At 40.3% G+C, this 26,419-nt stretch overlaps 1 protein-coding gene across 2 annotated transcripts in view; it reads right to left on the bottom strand.

Moving 5' to 3' along the window:
* KLHL29 (kelch like family member 29) overlaps positions 1–26,419 on the bottom strand; it is a 390,114-nt gene that overhangs the window by 214,832 nt on the left and 148,863 nt on the right. For both annotated transcript variants that reach the window (XM_050316135.1, XM_050316136.1), the window contains exon 3: positions 24,096–24,401. In XM_050316135.1, coding sequence (XP_050172092.1) covers positions 24,096–24,356 — 261 coding nt within the window. In that variant the 5' untranslated portion in view covers positions 24,357–24,401. The remainder of the gene's footprint in view (positions 1–24,095; positions 24,402–26,419) is intronic.

Below are 26,419 nucleotides of genomic sequence, written 5' to 3'. Positions count from 1 at the left end.
TATTTAAGAGCTATGAAGGCAGGAAAAAAATCTGGGAAGAAAGTAGTATTATAAAAATAAAAATGGTGGGAAAAAAGGAAGAAAACAAATGTGGACATTTAGCAACTGAGGACCCGATATTTGTAGTAGACCTGGTAAAAAAATGACTGGCAAAGCCATAAGTAGGATTAACACAGCAAGCATCTTTTTCTAACCACAATTTTAGATCTCAAACAGTGCTGCAGCTACAGGAGTTTCATTTTCAGTCATTTTCCCTGCAAAGACTTTCATGTCACATCATCCAATAATTTAGCATTACAAGAACAGTGCTCTAATGCATGCACTGCAATCTCTAGGAGGAACAGAAAGAGGTTTAAAATCAAGAGCTTTCACGAGAAAATTAATATATAGATATATATAGAGAGAGATATATATAACTTATTTTCCTCTAATTTCTGCAACCAAGTGACTGTGTTCCAAATGAATCAGATAAATATTTATTGCTATTGCAAAATAAATCTTCCAAGCGATGACCTCTTGAAAACCTCTCAAGAGGATATCAGAAGACACCACAGTACCCAGGGGGAAGACTGTGGTCCTCTGGTCATTCTAAAGTGCAATTTTTATCAAATGATCTAGTTCTTCTAGATTCACCACCTAATGCTGGAAGAACATCATTTGGGACTACCTGACTTCCCAGTAACATCTCACTGCTTTTTCCAGTCACTCAGTATTGTTTGCAAGGTTTACATCTTCTCCAATTCAGCTATTTTTCCATTTGTCAGCTCCTAAATAACAATCTTCCAACCTCCCTTTAGTAAACTGAATAGACTGAAACACATTTTATGGCTTATTCTTCAGGCCTGGATAATTTTTATGGTCCTCCTTAAGACTTGCTTTAGTATTTTTTCATCTTCTTCAATCATGAACCTTAGAACTGGGCAGAGTATTTAAGCATCAGCCTTACTAATAGAACAGATTTTAATCAAAATACTTTCTCTACTTTTACTTGATATTTCTCCTTTTATACAACCAAGTTCTTTACTGGACCTCATTAATTATACTATTATACTGACAGCTAATTTGGAGGTGATTATCTAGGAAGCTCTGATGCCCTTTCCCCACGGCTTTAAGAGGTAAGTCCTGGTGGTTTGAGCCATGAGGTCTAAAGCACTGCTGGCTCCAGAAGTCCATCTCATGGGACAGCAGAAGAGAAGGTGCATCCAAACTTCAACTGCAGCAGCTGAGCAGACCAGCTTTATGCAGAAAGATGAATTTCTACTCATAAACCAAACCCACAGCCCAAGCAACCAAGCTGCAGTTACATATTGTCACCCTGTAGAGTCCTTGCTCCAAGTGAACCTGTGGCAAAGGGGCAGACAGCTGAGGCAGTCATGTTTAAAAATGGTCCCACTGTGTCTCCCCAAGTTTAGAAACTATTCGCAAAGTCTCTTAGAGCCTAGAATCATGTTTTTGCAAACAGAATCATCCTAAAGGTATGCCACAGCCTCTTGGTTTCTTGCTGCCTTATTTCATGTTTTCCTGGACCATGGAGTATTCCAGATCACCTCCCTTTTTCTTCCCTTTAGTCAGCTGTAATTTTTTTCTAGTAATGGTGATATTAATAATTGATAACATCTGGTAGCATTTAAATGAATTTACCTTCATGCTGCTTAGGACAATTTGTCTTTGCACTGCTCTAGGAATTTTAAAACATCGGGACCATGCCCTCCCTGACTGTTCAGGGTACAAATATGGATGAAGCCCCAGAGTATCTCATAATTTTAATGTGTTTATCCTCACAAGTACCTCCTTGATGTGGCTGCTTTCCCCTCTTTTACAGTTACTGAAACAAAGCACCAAAGTCTCCATACCTAAATGCTACTGAAATCAGGAGGCAATAGGTTTTCAAACACCTGGATGATTTGCCCAAGTCCAAGACCTCTGTGACGATCACAGTCAAGAGCTAAACCCAAACCCCTCAGACCTCCCACTTTGTTCTGGCCATTCTATGGCCGCACCACTCAGGATCCTTCGCTACCAGGTAACAGCAACAGAAAATGTTTACCTGCCTTCATAATCACGGAAGGCAGGTAAATTGCAACAGGCAATTGCAGCTCTTGCAAGCACTGTTCAGCATGGTGGGCCATCAGATAACAGACACTCTGGAGAGAAGCACAAGCTGTGGCTGTTGCTGCATTCCCTCCTCAGTTCTTCAAAGCCAGCCCAAGGGTCTGGCTTCTTTTTGTCCCTACTCAGTTTGAAAACAGTGTCCCATCTCCTCAACAGCCTTAAAACTCCATTGTTCTTTGTATTCCTTTTCCAGCTTCCCCACGGCCTCCACAGAATCTAAATCACTTTCCTTTATAGTCTTCCCAAAAAATTGAAAATGAGCAATTTGGTCAGAGATGGCAAACTGCTCTCTTTGTGTGGATTTACCTTAAAATCTTGAGGTTGAGTGCTGTCTCTGCAAAGAAAATAATTTTCTAACAGCCAACTCCAGTATGATAATGTCACCAACAACCCAGAATGAAATTTCCTGACACTCTTCTATTCATAAGAAAGAGCAAATACCTTGTTTATGACTAAGCCATGTGTAATGGGCCAAGCGCTTCCTACTAGCATCACAAATGAGAAAAATTTGCATAAATGAAGAACAGCAAAAGGAAAAGCAAAATAAAAACGGGAAATAAATGTATGCAGTGAAACATTGGGCAAAGTTTCTGGCACTCAAATGATCCAGTATAAGCAAGATGTGTTGTTTTTTTTTTCCCCTCAGCAGGTGGATAATAATGATATTAATAATTACAGTATCAATAACCATTTGTAGAACATGCATTCATTTCATATTTAGATCTTTAAGTACTTATATAGCTTTTGCTGACACAGATGGATAAAATTATACAGAATGTGAGGAAAGGTTTTGTTTCAATATCAAGTATCCAAAAGTGATCTACAGAGTCCCTCTCTACTCAATGGGAACAGAAAAGTATGCAGAAAAAGGAGACCTTCAAACCACCTTTTGTAGGGTGAGAAAAATCATCTTTTGGAGAGTGCTGGTCCTCTCTGCTGAATGAAAAGAAAGGCTACAAGCCAGCTATAAATAGATGTTTAACATTTGGATGGAGAAAGATATACAAGGTGAATCAAAGCTTCAGTGATTCAACAGAAGCTGCCAAGTGAAACAGTATTAGGTTCTGTGTTTCCCTAAACTTCTCTTTATGCCTCTTTTGCTAGATTTAGCTTGTTTCCAGGAATGCAATACAGAGCTTCCAGGTACCCAACACTGTTAGAGATAAAAATAGATGGGAAGACATGGAAATGGATAAAAAGCAAAAAAAAAAAAAAGTGCATTACATATGACAAATCTGTGTAGCAGGCACAAAAAATAAAGCCTTCCAAGAGCAGGAAAGAAACAACAGATGAGTCAGTTCATTTATGCCTTATCTATTTCATTTTTAGTGCTTAAGTAATAAAACAAAACAAAAAAAGATCAATGAAACAATTTGAGATTTTCTGTCCTCATACAAGAAATTTCATTAAAAAGATACAGATTTTTCTATTTCCTTTTTTTTTTGTCCTTTTCATTAGGAAGAGCGCAAATACAACTGAAAGGGTTGATGAGTCAGTAGAAAACTGAGCAGAGAGAAGGGACACTTTGTCAGGATCAGGAGAGGATGTAGATGTGCCGAATGGCCCAATGAGCAGCAGAGGGATTGCTGCCTTCAGGAAGATTGCTTTTTCCAGGGAAATACTGCCAAGTCTGTTCGTTCCTACCACGAGACCCAGTCCACAAGCTCAGTCTTTACGATGACAGACAAAGCCTCTTGGCCAGGCCTTCAGGACTTGGTCTTGATGACACCATCAATTTCTCAGCTGACTTCTCAACTTATTAAGGACTGACAAGCTCAGCTTCGGTACCCAAGCACAGACTGGAGCACTCATGCTTTGCCACTGGCCTGATATAATTGTATTTCCCCCTATAAGGACAAATCAAAATACTTGCTGCAAACTTGTACTTTTGCAGACACTTTTCCTGAAGCATCTCCATTTAGTTTTAGACAAGCCTTTTGCAAAGCAAGGTTCCAAAGTCTGTAACAGTGTCTAAATGTCCAGATAGATTAGTATCTAAAATTATGTGACCATGGCCCCACGTCAAGTAGAAGGTTCTTTCCTCAGGTCAGTTTTTCAGAACACTCATGCTTGCGCCAACTCGCTTCTCAGACTCTTCAAAAGACCTTTCAGGATGGAAACATCCCAAAATTGCCTGAATATCAGCAAGAACTGGACCTCTGCCTAGGCAGGAATTTCAAAGGTGTTCCTGTTCAAATAGCTCATAAGAACTGTTCAAGGAATCCAACCGAGCCAGAATAAAGGAAAGTAAATAATATTAGTCCTGTATCTGCAGGAGGTGGAAGTTAAAAAATATAATTAGTGGGAGTCCTCAAGGACAGTCACTAGCTACTTTCCCTGAATCCTGCTGCTCCAATATTGTGTTGCGTTGCAATGCCATTGATTTTCATTTTCTTCCTCTGAAACCCCAAACCTGTAATATTAAATAAGACTGAGGGAATTTCATTTTATATCCAGAATACACTAAGCAGACAGCAACCCACTATTGTCTGTCCTAGCCCATTAACTTTATTAAAAAATTCAACAGAGCTGATTTCTGAAAAAAGCAATTTATCAGTCTGCAGTACAAATATGGTACCAGTTGAAAGTTATTTTATTTGAATTCAGGTGTTCCTTGGCCAGGATGCACCATCAGACTTTCTAAGCTTGTCAAGACTGATAAAAAAAACAGGCCAAAACTGTATGATAGGTATAATTGCCTTACTCTTCCTTATCCCCCCTTTAACCAAAATGTATGAGCTTGTATTGCATTTCTTTACAGAAGAAGATAATTATTGCTGTCACTGTCACATTCACTTCTTGGTCTTGATAACAAATGAATTAAACCTGGCACCTGACCAAAGATCCTTCAGTTACCCTGTCAATACTAATTCAGGAAACCATACATTTTGCACAGACTGGTGTAGGGAAGAAAGAATGGATCTAGATTGTATAAAGTTCAGAATTTGTTTAACATGGAAGACTTTGGTCCCTAGTTACACTTTATGGTCCAACACCATAGTTATGTCTCCAGATGGAGGGGGAAAGAATTCAGATTACAAAATTCCCTGGACGTTAATGGATATCCTACCACCAAATCTTGAAACTCAGTTGATACACTTTGCCATCACACCATTTGACCTCTTTATATTTAAAGTCCAACAGGTAGATTTTATATTGACAAAAGCAGCTAGACTGCAAGGGCAACTTGATCTGATTTATGACTTACTGTGGTTACAACAGCTAAAATAAACTAGAGACTGAAAAAAATCACACCTTATGCTTGAGTGTACTCATTAAATTGAGAAGGAAATCTTCCTTTACTCAGTTTGCTGCAAATTTATTATAAACACTGTGAGTTTTACTCCAAAACTTGCATTTTTACATACAAACTACTCAGACATCACATCTAGTCTATCAATATTCTGTCCAATATACAGCAAGTTCTACTTTACTGAACATGTATATAACCAAGCTTTTGGCAGCAGCAAACTTTGTAAGCAGCTGCAAGCTTTACTGACAATGTAGAACCAAATAAAGGTTTGCCTAAGAACTCAAATTCATAACTGGATGCCAAATTAGCATAAGTGAAATATGAGTATTTAATATAATAAAACATGAGCCGCAAGCGTCTAGCCCATCCCAGGAAAAATGTGAAACCAGAAGGTATTTTAATGAAAATCTGGAAGCAAATATCTGAGTCTAATATTTAAAAGCCATAAGAGTTAATTTTAGTTTGAAAGGAAATCATTTTTCAAAGTTCTGTACTCTGTTTAAAAACAGATTGAGCAAGTTTATTAAATTAGCAGACCACTGCATTTATGAAATCCATAAGTCAGATCAATGGTGCACAGTCAGCTCTACAAAGTAAATGCTGGCTTCTCTCAAAATGGACAATCCAAGAACTTCCAAGGACTAGTTTTTCCCTCCATTATTTATAACGAGCAAAACATGGTGCAATAGATTGTAATTCATAATGCCTTTTTAATGTTTTTATAGCACAACATTTGGACTCATTTCTAATCTCTTTGGATGACAGGTTGCCATTACTGAATTTCCATTAATATGAATTATGGGTACAATATATTTTACCCAATATTTTCTACCCCTGAACTAACGTGGTTCTACAATAAAAAAATCACATAGTCAGCAATTTTTTTCAGAAATAGAAATCACAGCCATCAGAGATTAATCTTCCTATATCACTGTGTCTCTGACCTCAATCTTGCATCCATCTAACTCTAAAATATCATCATACATAATTTACATGCACATTTATGGTCACAGAATCATATATCCCGAGTTGGAAGGGACCCACAAAGATCACTGAGTTCAACTCCTGGCCCCAAGCAGGACACCGCAAGAGTCACACCATGTGCCTGAGAGCACTGTCCAAACACTTCTTGAACTCTGTCAGGCCTGGTGCTGTGACCACTTCCCTGGGGAGCCTGTTCCAGTGCCCAACCACCCTCTGGGTGAAGAACCTTTTCCTAATATCCAAACTTCTTCTCCCCAACACAGCTTGGTTGTTAAAATGCCAGTATTCAGGACAGCATCAAACTATGTCTTCCAAGCAGCAAGTCAAGGCTTGCTCAGTGAGCTCTCCCTCCTCTGCCTAGGAAACCACTTGGTCATTTGGGCTAGGGAATACAAGATGAACAGTGCTACAGGCTGGGGACAGAGCAGCCAGGCAGAAAGGGACCTGGGAATTTGGATTGACAGGAAGCTGAACATGAGCCAGCAGTGTGCCCAGGTGGCCAAGAAGGCCAATGGCATCCTGGCCTGGATCAGTGTGGCAGTAGGAGCAGGGAAGTGATTCTTCCCCTGTACTTACTGCTGGTGAGGCCACACCTGGAATGCTGTGCCCAGTTCTGGGCCCCTCAGTTCAGGAAAGACATGAAGGTGCTGGAGCGGGTCCAGAGAAGAGCAACCAGGCTGGGGAAGGGACTTGAACACAAGTCCTGTGAGGAGAGGCTGAGGGAGCTGGGGTTGTTTAGCCTGGAGAAGAGAAGGCTCAGGGGAGGCCTCATCACTCTCTACAACTCCCTGAAAGGAGGTTGTAGCCAGGTGGGGGTTGGTCTCTTTTCCCAGGTAGCCATCAGTAAGACAAGAGGGAATGGTCTCAAGCTGTGCTAGGGGAGGTTTAGGATGGATATTAGGAAGAAATTCTTTACAGAGAGGGTAATCCAGCACTGGAATGTCTAGTAACTGTGGTGGTAGTGGATCAAGGGTTGGACTTGATGATCTAAGAGGTCCTTTCCAATCCATCTGATTCTATGACTCTAAGACATGACCGAATCGCACCCCTCTTGTTCATGCCTCGAAATACTTATGCGTGCCTGAGGAACCCATTCTCCCTTTTGAAAACAGATTTTAAGGATCAGGCAGACTCAAACACACTTCAGATCCTTTTGTTTTGCTCACCAGCAGCTACCTGCCATGGTATATCTCTCCCTAAGAAAGTACCAATCCTTCTAAATGATTAAAACCCTACTAAGCAGTAGGGAGGAGAATAGCCATCCTGAGTTCAACGGGGCTACCTGCCTGCTTGAAGGCAAGCATATGCTTCATGTTTTACCACATGGCAGAAATAGGAAGATACAACATGTGGTTAATGAAATCCCCAAGATGCAAACTGCAGGCAGTACATTCCAGGCAAGGACGCATTCAGTGTACCTGCAATGTCAATCTCCACTGGAGGCAGAGTATTGAGCTGTATGAATGCACAGTCTTACCTACCATGACTGTTCTCATCTTTTACAGGCTAAATCAGGATTAGCAGCCTAACACACACTTTAATGTTATCACTAATACCAGTGAACTGTGGCAGCTGCTTTGGAAAAAAATTCTTTTTAATAGTCGCCAATGAACTTTGCAAAGACCTTGTAGTACCAGGGCAGAAATGCAATACAGATTTTTCTTTGATTTTCAAAAGACATGTAGTAATAAAAATCTACTAAGTGAAACAAAAAACTTCCCAAATGCCAAGAATGGTCTGGTCCTTGCCCTGAGGAGCTCACATCCGAAAAGGACAAAAAAAATGATGTGTGAAGAAAACAACACAAGAAGCAAGCAAGTAGATGACAGGTAACAACAATGAGTAATACCATGTGTTTCTGCATATACACTCTAAACAGGTATTTGGTAAAGTCTGTTCCTAAATACAGATGCATTCATAAATACTCACAGTCCAGGCATAATTAGAGGATCAGTTTTTGCCAGCATCATGATGGTAAATAGTTCTTTATGAGAAATCCACATACAAAGAGAGTAAGGGGCTTGCAAACAACCTCTGGAAGCACACGCCAGGCATAGAGGATAAACAAAACACTTATCAGAAAAGCAAACAAAAAGGTAATCAAAACCCAAGTCCTTGGGATAACAGATGGCAGGACTGGGGACACAAAAAGATACATGTGTGGAAGCTGAGTAGGGGGCTGTTTGAATGCTTCCGACATTTCTTTAAATGTCAGCTCATAATTACGGTGTCTTCACCACCACCTTGTATGTATAGAGCCCCTTCTAGCAAAGGCCTCACAGCTTGTGGAGAGCTGCACTTTAGTATTTTGAGCTATCTGTCATGTTCCCATCTTTTATTCTGGTGAGAATGAACGAGCAAACACCAAACTCCTACTGAACACCTACTACTTCAGTTTTACTTCCAAGGTTTCCTCGTCGTTCAGTTAAATCTCTGGGTGTATTATGCAGATTTAGATGAAGAGCTACACACTGAGAAGAACCAGGAGATAAGTGAGAGAAAGGGCAATATTTAAAGAAGTTTGGAGAAACCTGCACATACAACGTACTCTATAAACACTCCTCTGGAGAAAGGAAAGCAAGTGAGGTATAATCTTTTGCATAAGTTTACATGTTTAAAACCTATGTTAATAAAAATCAATCCTTGTTCACTATTTGAACACAAATCCCATTAATAATTCCATTAAACTATCACTTCAGTTCATTATTTTACTCGTTTGCACTTCACTATATTCACTGCCAACTTCTGCTGCTTTCCCTGGGAAAGAGGGCAGACAAGGCCACGCAATCGTGTTTCTTTTCAATGCTCTCCCCTTGGCTCGCTGGTGAGTGCCACTGATAGAAAGGGCATTTCAGCTCTTTCCTACCCAGAGTACATTGCCTTCCAACACAACCAGTCTCCATCCCACGATTTAACATCCAGCATCCATCCCCGAATTCAAATTGCCTAATTATCAGAGCTACTCAGATTTGTGCAACACTTTACTAAGCAGATACTTCAAAGAGGAAAGGGTAGAGAAGAAGTAAAGGAGGCCTGAGATACAGGGAGTAATATACAACAAGAAACACAACTTCATATTTTGGAAGTAAAAGCTTGGAGGAGATGGGGGATGTGGGACAGACCTAGAAAAAAAGAAAAACTTCCCCCAAAACTAAGCCCCACAACACAACACTTTGATCATGTTATGCATTAAGGGAGGCAACAGATAACATAATCACAATGCACAGCAGGGTCCTCAGTGAAGAATGAGTACATGACTCTTAAAAGGTTATTACAACAAATTTAAGCAAATTAATTGCACGGAGACCAGAGAGCAGATAGACAGAGGTTTTCAGAACTTGTGTTCTGATCACCAAGGCTCATTCCAACTGGCTCAATTTGATCTAACAATCAAAAAGTCAAATGATATGAGAAAAGATATTTCCTCCAGTAAATTGAAAAAGGTGGAGTGGGAGTTTATTTAGATTTGCTTCTTGCAATTGCATTTCTTCCTTCCTTTCTTTCTCTATAGCTCTTGTAAAAAGGTTTCAGCAGTGGTACACACTTCATGCATCTATGTGCTTTCATTCTGTCCAGGAACACTCACCTCCAAAGGAAAAGAAAACAGTCAGGGCACTAAACACAATGAAGCAGAAACACAAAGGGAAAAGAGCTAAGAAACAGAAGTTCATTTCCAACTGCACTGAACGACTACCCAGGGCTAATCTGTGTTACATTTGACTGAACCTGCCTGGCAAAACACACCACTGTTAACCCCTAAGATGATCTCAAATAGACTCATGAACTGTTCCTCTACAAAGATATGGTAGATTTGGCAGATTTTATGGTTGAGGGGATGAAGAAAGTTAGTCTCCAGAGGTCTTCAAGACGTAACACCACAGGTGAGGTGTGCTAATCTTTGTTTCTATAGCCTCTTCTGAGGGGAACTATCACAAATATAACATATGGTCATGGATTTCTATCCAGGTGCCATCATAAATGCACCAATAGACACATTCTGCAAGAAATACTTCAGATAAAATATCTGGCACTGAAAAGGCTCCAAATTTGTCAGAACTGGCAGAAAATCACGACCCAATCTACCTCACATGGGGACACACATATTAATCATGCTACTTTAATTTTGTTTGCCCAGGCTGTGGCTGTGCAAGAGGGAGCATGTAGTCTGTGACAGTCACATGTGGAAACATTAATGTTGGTTCATATGATGACTAAAATGCTGAAGGTAAAGCAAAATCTCAGGTCTCTCTCCTTGCAGGGCTAGTAGGATGTGCCAGCAAGGCTGTCTGGAGCTCTCTGCTCACAGAATCACGCAACTTCCATTAATAAAAGGCTCCATAATTCATCTCAAAAAAAATCAAGATGAGTACATATCTGTACCTCAGGCAGATGGAAATGGAAGCGTAAAGATGAAACCAGGGCAGGACAAAAGGATATAACTACACTTGGAATTTCCCCAGGCCTGGCAACTAGCACAGGTTTACTGGGCCTTCACTGACAGAAAGTAGCATTATTTTCTTCTGGCAAGAAGAAAATAGATGGGCTAGTAAGTGAAAAACCAATCGTGTAAGTAGGTGAGAGGTGTTCCTACTTCAACATTTAAGGGCTAACATGATCTTTCATACCAGATGTATGCTAACATCTCTCCAATATCTAACACAATTTCTTATTTCCAAATACAACAGAAAATACAAAAATCATTTCCTGGCACCAGGCACATCTGCAGAACATATTCATTCTGATATAGAAACTGAATTTGCCAGCAACTGGTGGCCCATGTTCAAAACCATGACAAAGATTTCTGAAAACCAGCTGAAAAAACTCCCTAGAAGACACATTACTAGACCCCCTTAGACTATGTATTTCTATCTGTAATGGAAAAGTAAGTTCACAAACTATTCTAGTGGCTGTGACAACTTATAACAGGGACAGACCACACCATCTCAGTGCACAGGTACGCTGGTCTAAAGAAGAGACAAAGTAGAGGTGTCCTTGTGCTCCTTACTGTTTAGATACAACTCAGTCAAGTATGAAACTGTGGAGTCAAGTAAAACCAATTACACTTGCCTCAAACAAAGCCATTCCAGTAACTAGAAAACAAAACAGGGCCAGGACCTGTTATATGGCTCTGAGGCCAAATGATATGGCCTGGCCACTTTCACAGGATTATACACTTTTACCCTCCAAAACAAGGTGGCTATATCCAAACTGCCAATTGGGAATGGCTGCTGGCCCTCGCTAATCCCCAAGCCGTGCCTGAGAATTGTTTATGACAGCATTAGCTAGTCCAGACTGAGCGCAAGGCAGAGCCTGTGCTAACAGTTTAATGGTATAGATGGTCAAGTTCCAGCTCTTGGGCCCGTGCCCTGGCACTGCTTGATCTACTCTGGTGGACCTCGCCAAACGCTGTTGTACTGTGAGCAGGGCTGGCTGAACACAGACACTAAAAAAGAAATAAGAGTATCCAACCAAATTTAAAAATCTCTAAACACTGTCATGATTGCCTTCCTTATTCTTCTGTTGTGCTTTTTTGTCTTTATTTTCCAGACAGTCTTATTTCCACCAAGGTGTTCTATTTGCCAGAACAACAGAAGGTTAAAATAGTTGTGGGAAGCACCAAGTGCGCTTCATTTCTTACCATGATTCAGTGGTAGTTGCCAACAGTCAGGTACAGTCAGGTGTGCTGTGGGGAGTGTCAGAAGAGTTTAAATCAAGTGTCTGATGGAAAATGAGGCAGAAGAGAAAGATATTGAAAAGTGAGAAAGAAAGGCGAAAAGATAAACTGGCCCACAAACTTTGCCACATTGCTTAAGCTTTGCTTCATCTCCTAGTTCAAAGAGTTGGATGGAAAAAGGCACACTGCTCAACAACTGATTTGAGTGCCTTATCTCTCTCTGGTTTTGAACCACCTATACCAAAAAAATGACACAAAAGGTCTTTGCTGCAGAGCAAATCTACTCCCTTAACCAACAGGTCAGAACGTGAGGTAAGAAAGATTGGCTTTGCAGACTTATAGCCAAGATCAAGGTAACTTCCATAACTACCTTTGTGTGGCAGGTGCCACCTCTGTTCTCTGAAGGAAACCTTTTAGGAGACTCCTCTCCATAGCTTTTTGCAGGCTTTCACCACCAGAAAACAACCAGGCTGCTTTTGCTGGAAGGAGCTTTTGAAAGCTAGCAGGTATATCTCCTGCTCAGAGCACACAAAGACAACACTGGATTGCTTGTGGCTTCGTCCACTGCAAATTTTGGATGACTACAGGGAGGCAGCAACATCTCTGTGCACCTGTGCCAGTGTTGGGTTACTCTCAGTGCAAGCCATTTTTCTGTCTGGGTCAATTTGGAGGGGTCCTGCTCTACTTTTGACTTGTGGTTATTTTAGAAGGGTCCTTTGTCACTCCACTAAGTGCACTGTATCAAAGAGCACTCTCCAATCTTTACAAAGCACTGACACCAAACTTTGGCTGCCCTGCCCCTTGGCAAAGCAACCATTGATGGCAACAATGTCAGCTTACAGGAAAATTTGGGAATTATCTACATAACATGAAGATGGAAATGAAAGCTAAAGGAATTGGGATTGTTCATCCTGGAAAACAAAAGGGTCCAGAGAGACCTAATTGCAGCCTTTCAGTACCTGAAGGGAGCCTAAAAGAAAGCTGGATAGAGACTATTTACAAGAACATGTAGTGACAGGACAAGGGGGAATGGCTTCAGACTGAAAGATGGTAGGTTTAGATTAGGTATTAGGAAGAAGTTCATCACTGTGAGCGTGGTGAGGCACTGGAACAGGTTGTCCAGAGAAGCTGTGGATGCCCCATCCCTGAGAGTGTTCAAAGCCAGTTTGGATGGGACCCTGAGTAACCTGGTCTAATGGAAGGTGTCCCTGACCATGGCAGGGGGGCTGGAATGAAATGATCTCTAAGGCCCCTTCCAACCCAAACCATTCTATGATTCTATGACTCTATGAAGACTGATTTATTGTAAGACTTGAAACAGTTGTACAAATCAAGCTGAGATGACATCTAAGAAAACTTGAAAAGCATTATCCTGCACTGCTCCAGAGCTCAACTTTATTGTAAAGCAGTTCATATTTCTAAGCAGGTGGAGAAAACAAGGTGAATGGCAGCTTTGTACGTGGCTAACAAAGTATGTGTGATCCATATCTTCAAAATCTGTATCCATCTGTGTGTTTTAATCAAAGCAGTACATCTGAGATAATTATGCATGTGCATGATGACCCTAAAAGCCATCAATTCTACACATCAGACACTTCGGTCACAGCAAAACTACCAGAAGAATTATTACAAGCAGTGGAAAAAATGTTATGAAATAGAGTTTAAAACTTCATAAGCAAGAATGGAATTATTACACTCAAATTTTCCTCTATAATCCAGCTTGAAGAACCTTGCAAAGATAAATGCTAGACTTTTAAAAGCAAGGATGATAAAGATAATTAATGGAAGCTTAGAAAGATAATAATGTCTCAAATCCATGTGGGGTATAACTATTGCTTGGCTTTTGAGGAAAAGGAAGATAAATTATTCAGTCTTACTCCATCCCAGCATGAGGCAAAAATTATAAAGGAAACAAGCTGTTCAAAAGCAAAACTGTGATGACTATGCCAAAATAGGAGTTAGGCTCAGAAGACCTAAAATAAATCCAAAGTTCTAGTAGTTACTGACCAATGACGATTCTGGGTATTGTTTTAAAGCAAACTGACAAAAGTCCCACCTTGGGAAGTATATTGAAGAGGTGATTCAATTCTAGGATAATGTCAGGATATTACAGAATGCTTTTGGTTGGAAGGGACCTCCGCAAATCACTTGGTCCACTCCTGCTCAAAACAAGGTGCACTTGGATATCAGATCAGAGTGTTCCTGGTCATGTGCAACTGAGTTTGCAGTGTTTACCATGGAGATTCTAGAGCTGTTTTGGGACTTGGCTCCAGTTTTGCACTTACACTAATACACAGAGCATGGGCAACAAACAGGAGGAGCTTGTAGCGAGGTGTGGGTCAGTCTTTTCTCCCACATAACAAGCAATAGGACAAGAGGAAATGGTCTCAAGTTAAAGAGAGGTATTAAAAGACACGTAGATATTTCACCTGGGGACATGTTTTGTGGTGGGCTTGGCTGTGCTGGGTTAGCAGTTGGATTTGATGATCTTGAAGATCTTTTCCAACCTAAGCTATTCTGTGATTTTATGAACATCAGGAAACACTGTTCTGTCTGCGAATGACAGAGCATTGGCATGGGTGGCCCACAGAGGACTGGAGTCACCTTCCTTGGAGATATTCAAGGCCATCTGGACCTTGCCCTTGGCAATTGGGTCAAGGTGACCCTGCCTGAGCAAAGGGGCTGGACCAGATGACTTGCAGAGGTCCCCTCCAACCTTAAGGATTCTGTGATTCTTTCTCCCTGTTCCTATACACTTCCTTTCTTCACTGAGCTTGCTCAGGATTTCCATGTTCAGGCAGAGTGGCCTCCAGCTGTGCCTGCTTGGCTCTTGTACAGCAGCTGAGCAATTCCTGTGCCACCAGGAGGTGGTCACTGGTGAACTACTGGATCCTTCTGTATGATCTTGTACAAACACCTTTGTAAGCTCCTCTTACAATGACTGGCACTTCTGAAAAAGAATATGGATTTGCAGGGGAACGCGTGGTCAAATCATGCCCAGCATCACTCTTCAGGGGTGTTTCACTTGTCAGCTGGCAAATGTTCCTGGATGCATTACTTCAGTGGTTTTGAATGCATGGGCTTTGTATAACATTTTATGTTCCTTTGGAACTAAAGGCTAACTTTAATCATATATAATATTATAATATAAACAATGTATAGTCTTAAACATTCAAATTACATAGCCAATAAAGCTTCTCTTTCCTGACGTGTTTGTGCAACAACTTAGTTGTACTAAATATTATTCACATACTTCTCAGTGCTTTGTTTCAGGATTACCATAAAAGACCTGGAATCATGAACAGTAAGAAATAATGCTATGATATGAAGAATTTATTACTATTTATTATTCATTATTTATACAGCGAGTGCATATCACTTTACACACAAACACCACTTCACAGGCAGCATACATTTCTCTGCAGAATTTCTGCAAGCTTTGTTTTCCAAAGTGACCAGTTTGGTGATGCTAAATTGTATTGGATAACAACCACACACGTTTCAGCTTGACAGGAGCAGAGAACAACCAAAAACCAGACTGCCAAGAGGCAGACCATCTTCTGGGAGAATTTGGAATAGCTGGTTCCTCTAAACCAAAGAAATGTGCCTTTTGTTTCCTGAAAAGTGCCCATTTCATCTAAGAATGGAGTGTTACAGCAGATAACCAACACTTGAACATTTAGTAATGCCTCAAATTTCAAGAGAAAACCCAACAAATACACCCACAAGTTTATCCTTTTTCACATGCTGCTTTTAAAAACAATGTTAGATTATACATCTTCATCAGAGCTGCTTCTACAGAGTGAAACCAGAGTGAGGAAAAAGCATGAGGAATTCCTTCCATGGTCTTCCCTGCTGTGCTCTTGCAGGCACAGACAATGAGCCTCTGTTTTGCCCACTCACAAGGTAATGAGTCCCTGTATGCCCATTTCTGCAGAAGATGGCAGCACCTTGTGTGCATTGTCTGGATGGGATGGAGCACATTCAGCATCGCTGTGGTAACGTGACTCCTGTGGCACGGACAGAACAATCCTCCAGTGGAACAGCCCAGGCTGCCTACACTTCATGCCACAGAGTCACAAGATCCTCATGCTCCTCTTCAAGGTCTGGGCACCTTTTCAAGAGGATTCTCAGGATTGTAGACAGGTCAGTGGTGATGCTTTAATGTCAATTTGGAGTGTCAGCCCTGGCTGATCAGAGCTTCCTGGTATGCCTGGAGCACATCAGCCTGTGTCCAGCATTTGAAGGCCCAGCATTCCCAGTAAAAGGAGCCAGAGAGCAGAGTTTAATGTCCTGTTTATCACTCTCAGAGCCAAATTTATTTTTATGTCTATCAGCTTCACAGACAAGTGTCATATCAAGCAGGAACCTCAAGGCCCATAAAAATCACAGGGAGAGGTGAAGCTTGGCTCCCTTCTATTTCTTTCTTTCTTTTATTCATTTGGTTCATTTGCTTTGCAAGCAACTTTTAAATTGGAATCTGCAAATCAATCAGCAAGCTGAGAAAACCAATGCCATCGAGAAAATAGTATGTTTGGCATACAATGTATTTTCCTTCTGCTATGTATTAAAACTGTGTTTTTTAAAAATTACCATTGTGCTCCTCTTATAATAAAAATTATGGTATGCAGACATCCCACCCAACCAGTACCGCCACCTTCTAACAAAATGTTTGCATCACACTCCTCTATAGCTTAATCAACCCAATGATTTATCAGAAATTACCCTCTTCATGCAACACCAAAATCAGAAACTATCTTGTTGAGAAAGGATCAGCTTTCTCCAAAATGATTTCCAGGCCCTACTTACCAAGTATTGCCAGTAAAAATAATAGGAAACCACCAAGTGATTCCTTGCAAAATTCTTTTTGCGGCTACATTTGATGGTGACAACAGCAGTATGTTCCTAAATGACAACAACCAACCTTACAATAAAACCCCCATGACTCCTGAAATCACAGAAGTATATCCTTTCCTGCATTTTGAATGCATAATCTGCAACTAAAACATGTGAAAATTAGTAATGCCAAAAAAGAAATAAGAAAATAAAAAAGAACTCTAAATAATTTCAAATAATCAAGCACTTAAATCCTGGCCACTACAAATTTTGTTTAGGTTTTATTACTGATATTTATCCCTTCTGGAAGTCTAGAAACTTTTTGATCAAAGTGCCAAAGCCCAGAAATACTCCTTTTTCTTTATCCAAAGCTGTCATGTTTGTGACCTTGTATGTATTTGGCGATGTCAATTAGTGCTTTAAAAATGCTGCCTTTCATCTTCAAATGGAACTGGGCCTAGAAACTGGTCAGACCTCTTAGCTCTTTCAACAGATGATAAACACACTGCAAGTAAAAAATCCAAGCGTCTTTTTATGACTTTACAGATTAATGAGCATGCCAGAGCTTTCCAACCAATTTTGGTCCAATAAAGCATCTGCAAAACTTGAAAAACGAAACCCACATTTTCTACGTCCCAATTTCTACGCTACTAAAAATATGAACAAATACACCTGAGAAAAAATACCAAAATGTGATGTTAAGAGGAAGTAGCAGACCATCAGCACAATCTAAGCACTCTCTAAGGGCCACAGATCATTAGGAATAGCCTTCTACAGAGGAGTCTGAAAAACACTCAAGGTGTTTCTCCACTTCCTTGAAAGGAAAGAACTGGTTGGTCTTCTTCAAGGCCTTTATCACGTCAGTTTTGGAACCCACCACTGATCTCCCCTTGCTCCCTTGTCTCCTGGTGGTACAAACATCTCCCAGGAGTTGTAACTTTTTCCTAGTAATGTGATTACTTCAGGAGAAGTCATTGCTGAGTTCAATTTATAGATATTCTGGTCAATTTGTAATTAGCTGAGAGAAAAAAAGTGTCCTGACAGTCAACGACCAAATCTATCTGCTTCCTCCTCTCATTCCTGGTACAGGCCATGTTGATTCCTCAAAAGCAACTCTCAAAATTATTTGAAGATATAAGGATGATACTACGATGGTATTTTTTTGTGGTGCAACCTGCTGGTTTCAGCCTACCTGGGCTGGTGTGATGGCACCACAAAAGGTTCAGTTTGGAAGCTGCACTCCAGTTAAATGGCACGTCAGCCCAAAAAGGTAAGTTGTGCAAAGCTTATTGAACATTCAAACCTAAAGAACCAGGAGAATGTGATTTGGGTGCCAGGGAAAACCTGTCCTTGTATTCCATTAGAAACTGTTGAGTGTTACATACTCTTGGCATTGCTCTGATTGCCCAAGCATTCATGTAATTGTCTGCCATAATCGGAGCTTCATATGCATCAGAAGCCTCTGATTATGTGGAATAGGCTTGCATCTCATTTACCAATTAAACTGGACATTGGTCTTTTTAAAAATTTACCATAGGTAAAAATACGCTCCCAGAAAAAAATCACTTTCACTATGTGACATCCAGCAACTGAAGCCTTTTGTACCATCACAATAATTTGCACTTGGGCCAGACTGCTGCTTTGTGTCCAGATCACCAGGCTACTCTCTGAAATGGTGACAAAAATATGCCAACTCTCAATAAAAGCCTAGGGGAATAGAGGAGCAGCTTTGCACAGAGAAGTTGGAAGAGTAAATCCCATATACTTCATCACTACATGTTTTGACTGTTTTTTAGTAACTGTTGTATTCCAATATTTATAATCTCTCTCTTTATGCAAGCATCTTATGTTTTATAATAAAAAGAGTACATAAATTTCAGTTACCGTAGCAGAGCAAATTGTTGTATGTAATTAGTCATGTACAACATAAGGCGTAACTTGAAAAACAATTCGTGTTTATTCTTCCTCTGCTTAATCAATATTTTAAATATTTGTGGAAAACATACACCAGCTTAGCAAATCATCACCTCCAAAGCGAGAGGAAGAGAACAGACAGCACAAATCCTGCAACCTACAGCAAATCATCTGCATATGACAGGCTGCTGTTGAGGGAACTACATTTTTTTGGCCTGTGAAGGAAAGAAGAATATAACACTTCTGTGCTGTTCCTCTTTATTCCTTTTAACTGTGCATTCCTCAGCCATACCGACTTATTTTTCATTTACCATAAGAATTTTCTCCCCACTTATTTTTAACGCTATTTAGTTGCACTGACACACGAAGACAGTGGGGGCTATTTTTTCCTCTGCAATCCTTGCCTGACTTTCCAGAGAGGTTAACAGATGTTTTAACATCACTGTCTTCCCTCCCACATCATAACTGTGGCTAACCACAGTAGGACAAACTCCGGTAGCAACAACACACGAGTCTTAAATGCTATGGGAGTACTGTGAGCACAGGAGGCCAGGATCACATCTCCGTTATGCTATTTAAAGACTTAAAACTACACAGCTATCCCTCAGCTCAACTAGAGAAAATCTTATCAAAACTGAAGACTGGCGTTTTTGTAAAATTTGTCATAGGTTTAACCTTGAGAATAACAAATCATTAAGTGTGTGTGTGTGTGGGGGGGAGGGTTAGGAATCAATTTATGTTCCAAGCAAAGGGTTTTTAAAATTAAGGTTGAGAAAAAAAATCAGATCTTGCCTGGTGTTGCACAGATTCTGTTGATGTATCAATCTTTTCAGGCATTTAAAAATAATACAGAGATGATAAAAGTAAATGTTCTATAACCAAAAAATCTCTTGGTAATAAAATTTCAAATTACAGCCCATGACAACACTTCTAAATTGAAGCTGTGATACAGGAGCTTTGATGGAGAAAATTGTACAAGTAACTTGCAAAGTAATTCAGAAAAGCAACAAAGAATGAAGGTGCTGCTGAGATGAACAGAAAAAACAGCTGGAATGGTGTGCAGCATCCTTAAAAATGAATTTTAGACTGTTTGTTGCCAGTATCTTAAGCGGTACTGTAGTCTTATAAGACTTTCTTGGAGAGCTCCCTTTGAGCAATAAATAACCTCACTGCAGAAAACCCCACCATGCACAGACAGATCCAAACCTGAGCTCAATCATCATACATGACCGGGCTCAGTGCCTGACAAATTGATCTGAACACCGAGTTTAATGGCAGGATTTGCACTTTCCTACTGACTACTTCAGGTATTCAAGGGGCTGAGGAAGTATCTCCAGCAAAGGACTCATCCCTTCAAATGTGATGACTCTTGGTGCTGGTCTGTGGTCCAACTCTTTGGATATAGCACCAGGGCAGAAAAAACAGAATAGAAAAGCTAAAACTTTGCTCATAGTGGCACAGAAAGACACAAAAAAAACAAGAATCCCTACCTCTAAGTACCTCACTTTCCCTATCAATTCACTGGGTGTGCAGTATTAAATTATTTCTTACAAGTTGATGAGGTCTCAATAGTTTTTGTGATGTTTTCTGGCAGCCTCCAATGAAATAGGTTATAGCAGTGCAAAGTCTCCTCATCATTTTGTTCAGCAAAAATTAAAGCTCAGGAAGAGACAGCTTTTCTGTTTAAATAACTCAAACTAAACATCTGTAACCACTTAAATGTGGCAGATCCACTAAGTGTGATTTGTACCAAAGTATCTGTGGTAAGAAGGTTACAGGTACGCTTTGAGAATAAATTTCAAAGGTCTGCAAAGTATAATTACTTTTAAAGTTCTCCTACACATTAATAATTAGTAATAAAAACCTTCTAAAGTCCTCCACAGAAGTAAAAAACTCTTCCACAGAAGCATAAAAACATAGACCAAATCCAACCCCTCTCATGGCTGGTCTTATATCTAAGCTTCCTGCTGAAGATGGTTTCCCCTCCCTCCAACAATTAATTTGATCAATTTTTTTCTCTCCTTTCCAATGCTTTTTCTGTTCATTTCACATAACTCGGGGTGAAGTCTTTAATCTTACATACATTTACATAATTTTAAAGACCAAATGGTTCAGCCAGATTAGGTAGCCTAGTGGTCCTTAAAACAATTAATCTATAAATTCCCCAACCAATTCCATCACCAAAACAGCAAGTTTTACAATGTCAGAGAGAAAAGAAGTTTTTTCCTCTGTTTTGAATTTGTAACTTTAGGATTCAGTTAATCAGGAGATGAAGGACAGGAATATGACCAATGTCTGCCAAAACAGGTATCCAGAAGACAGGTCTTGTCAGACTTAATTTCCATCTTTGACAAGACTATGACTCTCTGATAACATGTAATTGAGGATGACGCCATGTATATGTATTTTTAATAACTATTGACTTAGCACTTTGGCAAAAAAAGTCTGGAGCAATTATTATCTGCACAGACATGGAAACAAAGGGAGCAGTATTATTGCCATGCAAGGGAATGGTGAGTGATGCTGAAAGGATGCATATGGTTTTGGTACCTATATGATTCTAGCATCCATATTTTCAAAGGCAAATGAAGAATGGAGATGATGCAAAAGATACACAGTTATTTGGAGGCTACCAGGACTGGTCAACAGCAGGAAGCTTGAGGAACCAAGGACCAAAGGTTTGAAGACAGACTAGATGACTTACAAAAGAAATGAAACAAACTTTTAACTGGGAGGATAACTAATTGGTAGGAACACAAAATGAAGGGAGATGGATGGTTGGCCTCTATAGTTTGAGATCTTCAAACCAGGTCTGGAAGATATGCAAAGTCAAAACTGGCAACTGGATAGCACAGAGAGTTTTTTCTCTCCTCAGCATGGAGGAACACTACTGGCTCTACCCGTATCCTTGGACAATGAGATAAGGAGAACCAGGTTCTCAATCTTCTGGCTTCCCAACACCATGACAGTTCATTCACTGTGTCACCTGTTGTGTGGGGCACACCCCTTGCCACTGAGTTTGATGACACCTGCCATAACACTGGGGAAGGTTCAGCCCTGCAGAAGGGCAGCTAAGCAATCAAACATCCACAAAAAAGCAGCAAGAAATTCAGCTTTAAGATGACACCTGTCCCCCATGAGCCGGTACCCCATAAACATGCTCACAAAATGGTTGCAGAGAGTAGTCTGTGAACTCTCCCTAGCTCATGGAAACTTAGCACATGCCTGGCTTATTTTTAAAATATTTTTATATTTTTAAGTTTTATTTTTTTATTTTTTAAATAAACCAAGCAGCCACATTATTCATCTGACTTGTGATTTCCTCATTATATGGATATAATTTTTTATGCCTGACAATTAGCTGGACTCTACCAGAGAAAGGCCCTGGCTGGTTACACTGCTGACCCCAAGTGTAAATCTGCTGTGTGTGAAGGAGAGAGACACAGTCAGGGACGGTGAACAGGAGTGTGTAGGAGCACCTGATTTTTTTTCTGATACCATTTCACATCATTAGCTGGAAGCTTGCTAGGCACCACACCCTTACATCTCTGTTCATCCTATCTACCTCACTTTTTCAATGTTTTTTCCCTCTTTAATACATGCAATTTTGAATTTTTAGAGCTGTTTAGCTGATTCACAGCAGCAGAAACTGGGGCAAAAACTCTATGCATTTTTACACATTTATTTTATGGGAGATTACACAGCTGATTAACAGTTCTCAGAACAAAAAATGTCCCATGCTACCTCCATTCTTGTCTATTTATTGCTTTTGATCTACTCATACCAAAACATCCTTACTAAGGAAAGTCATCAGAAAATTGTCTAATAAGGTAATTTAGAAGACAGTTCACATTGAGCATATGATCAAAAGGCATTTAACTTGCTGTTCCTGCCTCCTCTCCCCTAATAAACACATGGTTTACTAGCACTGATAAGCTTCAAAATGCTTTTGAACATCTGGGAAAAGGGCTAATCAGCTCCAGACAATCATTGGACTCTAAGTAGACCCAGGAACAAAGGTCGTGATAAATGAAACCCCTGCTTTGGCTCCAAAATAGCCTCAATCATCTCCAGACAAAGCATGATTGAAATGCATCTATCTGTGGATAGCATCTGGAGAACTTTAAATATGTTTTGATCAGAATCTGAGTGGCTTCTTTCAACTGAAAATAATTTTAAGATGCCATGGAAAATTTTTACAACCAATCACACTTTGGCCTAACATTTCCTTCTGCAGCATTGACCTTGTTTTTCTACAGTGTGAAAAAAATCAATATAATAATGGTACTGCAGTAAAATTTCAGCTTGCTTTTGGCTTACTTTAAATAACTTTATTGTCTCCTTTCCTTCTGTCTGCATCTGCTGTATTTGGCACTTACAGTTATTAAAATGAAACGAAGTTGAAAGAAAATGTTAAATATTATAAAAAGAAACTCGGCAGTGCTTCTGGCTCACTTTATCAATGCTGTGGTCACCTTTACCATTTGCCAGGGTTTTTTGTTCCCCAGCTGTTCTACCTTGAATCTACACACAGAAAGAAACCCCAACTTTCTCCTAGAATATCAACTTGTATTTTGCAGGTTTAAAAGACCTAAATGTTGTTGCGCTTTTTTTTTTTTTTTTTAAACAAGAAAAGTCACCCTATTTCCTCCAATAATATATTGGAACAAAAAAGCCCAATGGTTTAGTAGTGATTTCAGTTCTTTGGTGCTTAACATTTTCTTACTCCTCAGTGTGCCTTTTTTGCCCAAATGAGCAAGCCTGGTTATAGCAGTCCCACTGTTTCACTCCCACCTGCACTAAGAACGAGGCTTTGAGAACCCTGCAGGAAACTATCGACTAAAGAGAAGAAAAAACACCATTCAGGCAAATTATGCCCTTTAGTCACTTTCCACTCCCTCTGGATGAGAACCATATCCATTTGTTGTCAACCACAGCTCTGCCTTAGTCAACAGACAAGAAGAACACTCCCAAAAGCAGAAGTGGGAACCGGGTGTTCCAGGTAAAGCCACAGAAAGCCCAAATGTAGGCAGTCCTGAAAGGAAGAAAGTATCTGCTCTGCCTGGGCCTCTCAGAAGTATGAGGCAGTCTTGGAGCAAGAAAGACCTACTCTAGAGTGTGCACGACACAGAAAAGAATAAAAAGACACACACTGCCCATAGAAATTTATTTCCCTACTCTTGGCTATACCACAAACACAGGTTCTGCAGAGGGACAGGTGAAGCTCCATCTCTAACAGCTCCTTTAGCAGATCAGCCCCACCAAAAAAAAAAAAAAGGAAAAAAAAAAAAAAGAAAAGAAAAAACCAAACCGAATTCTTACTTTGGTAGTTGAAGCTGGCGAGGAGTTGGCCACCAGGCTGGTGATGACGTCGCTGTTGCCAGTGGTGCAGGTGGCAGTGGCCGGGGTGGGGAGCCGGGAGGGGACGATGGGCAGGGGCAGCAGCCCTGGGCGGGTGTTGCTGTTGGTGCTGGCAGCGCTGCTGCAGTTGGTGCTGCTGACGTGGTTGCCATTGGAGCTCCAATCCCGGCGATCCCACGCGGCACGGTAATCTCTTTCGAACCGGCTGTGGTGCCGTGACATCTCGGTGGAGGGCAGCTTCGTCTCAAAGGGAACTCGAGAGCTTGCCTGAAAGGTTAAAGCCAAAGAGGAGTTAGGAATGAGGTCCCAGCACAGCGCCTGTACTCAGTAACCACCAAGGCAAGACCATGGTGGCCATGCCTCCTCTGCTTTAGGAAAGCACTGTTTCTCTGCTTTTCCCAGCTAAACATCATGAGGAAGAGAGCAGTGTTGTAGTAAATGTTAATCTAGAATGCAAATGAAAGAGTTTGGACAAGTGCAAGGACACAGTGGGAGAGCTCAGTCCAACAGAACTGAGGAAACACCATCTGCCCAAACTCTTCAGCAGAGTAACAAGCAACATCATGCAAAAGCCAAGATAGAAGGAAGTCATCATTCAATGTTTTGATAACAGGAAAACATTTCCAACAGCTCCCTCTTGCAGTTTTCTAGTAGCCTTCAGTTCATTTCTGTAGTTCTTTCCTGCATCTGACACAAATATTAATCCTATTATTAAATCTTATTATTAAACATGACCCTTAACCCTAAAGATCAAAGGGAGAAAAAAATCTACCTGCTAAATCTATCCATTACTTCTCTATTTTCAAAGCCAAATACTGCTTTATGCAGCCCTCTCCCCTCCTTTTTGTCTGACCTACTCACTGGAAGCTCCTACAGGAAGGTTTCACTCCGTGGTGCCTCAGTTCCCCACAGAGACGATGCTCTCCAGGGCAGGTCAATATGTTCTGTCTCCTCCCCATGCTTCTGGCTAGACTTAGAACACTTAATACATGTAAAATGATCAAATGGCCAAGTTGTTCTGTGTGATCATCCTGTCCTTATCGCTGCTCACCCCCTCAGTCTTTGTTATCCACAGATTTTATCTGCCAAGAGCAAGACGTCTGAACATAACGCTGGAAGTCAAGACTCCCAACATCTAATCCTCGTTCTGATAATTGCATGTTACATAGCCTAAAGAAGTTACCTAAGGCTTCCTGCCAAGGTCTCTTAACCTGTAGAATGGTGGCAGTAATGCTGTTTTTCCAACAGAGTTCTGAGTAAGTGAAAGTTTACAGCACTTGCAATTGAAGAAGAGCATGAGTAAATGCTAAACATATTTATTTCCATAAATAAATAATGAGTATCTAGGTCATTGCAGCACCTGATTTATTTTATTTGCATCACACAATCCACTAAGTTCTTTATAATAATAATATCAGGTCAGTGGAAGTAATGTTGTTTCACAAATTCTTAGATACAAAAATGGATGTTAGAAACATCTGCTTATAAGGACGATGCAGGGAGCTGGAACCAAACTCACCCAGAAACTAAGACATAAGAAACTTCTTAAGAGAGATAAAACTTAGAAGTGGTATGTGTGCCTTTAAAGAATGTTTGTTATTCACCTCACAGAAATTTTAAACAAAGCAAACAAAACCAATCATTACGCCTAAATGATGAAAGGTTTAACTGGTTCACCAGAGTTACTAGCTTGAGATGAAGAATACTCTTCCTCAGTTAAAAATTCAATAATATAAATGTGTATGACCCAAAAAAGCCCCAAATTCCCTCCCACAATCATTATTTTCAACTAAAGGCTGAACCAGATCTCCTAAAAAGCTGCATTTGCGATGGTTCCGTTGCCACTCTGAAGGAACGAGCACCTCCAGCAAGAGCTTATACTGAGGACCACCTCAGTGTTGTCAGTGTTGACCACAAAATTAACATTCCTCTTGACCCAAAAGAGCCAGCTATTTTTTCCTCTGGTAGGATGTGATGCAAGGTTTGAGTTGATAATTTGAGGGCTGATGATTCACTGATATTTACTTAGATTCTTCTCTCTTGTATTTTTGTGGCCATCTGATACTTTCACTCAGTAAGCTCATTTTGTATTTTCCAGAGGACCATGTGGGAATGACAGCTCAGTTGTACAATGACCACAGCAAAAACCAGAGACACCAGTGAAAGGTGCTGTAGTGAAAACAGAAACTTTTATTTTAGTTAGAGGTGAAGAAAACAAGTGTTTCCTTTAGTGACAACCATCTCAGAATAAAATCATTACCTAAACACAGTGCCTTTAAAGGTTA

Source organism: Myiozetetes cayanensis, unplaced genomic scaffold, assembly GCF_022539395.1.
Source record: "Myiozetetes cayanensis isolate MyiCay16 unplaced genomic scaffold, myiCay2020 scf2-11, whole genome shotgun sequence".
Taxonomy (NCBI): Eukaryota; Metazoa; Chordata; class Aves; order Passeriformes; family Tyrannidae; genus Myiozetetes; species Myiozetetes cayanensis.
Note: the sequence above shows the minus strand (reverse complement) of the source record. Positions and strands in the feature narration are given on the sequence as shown.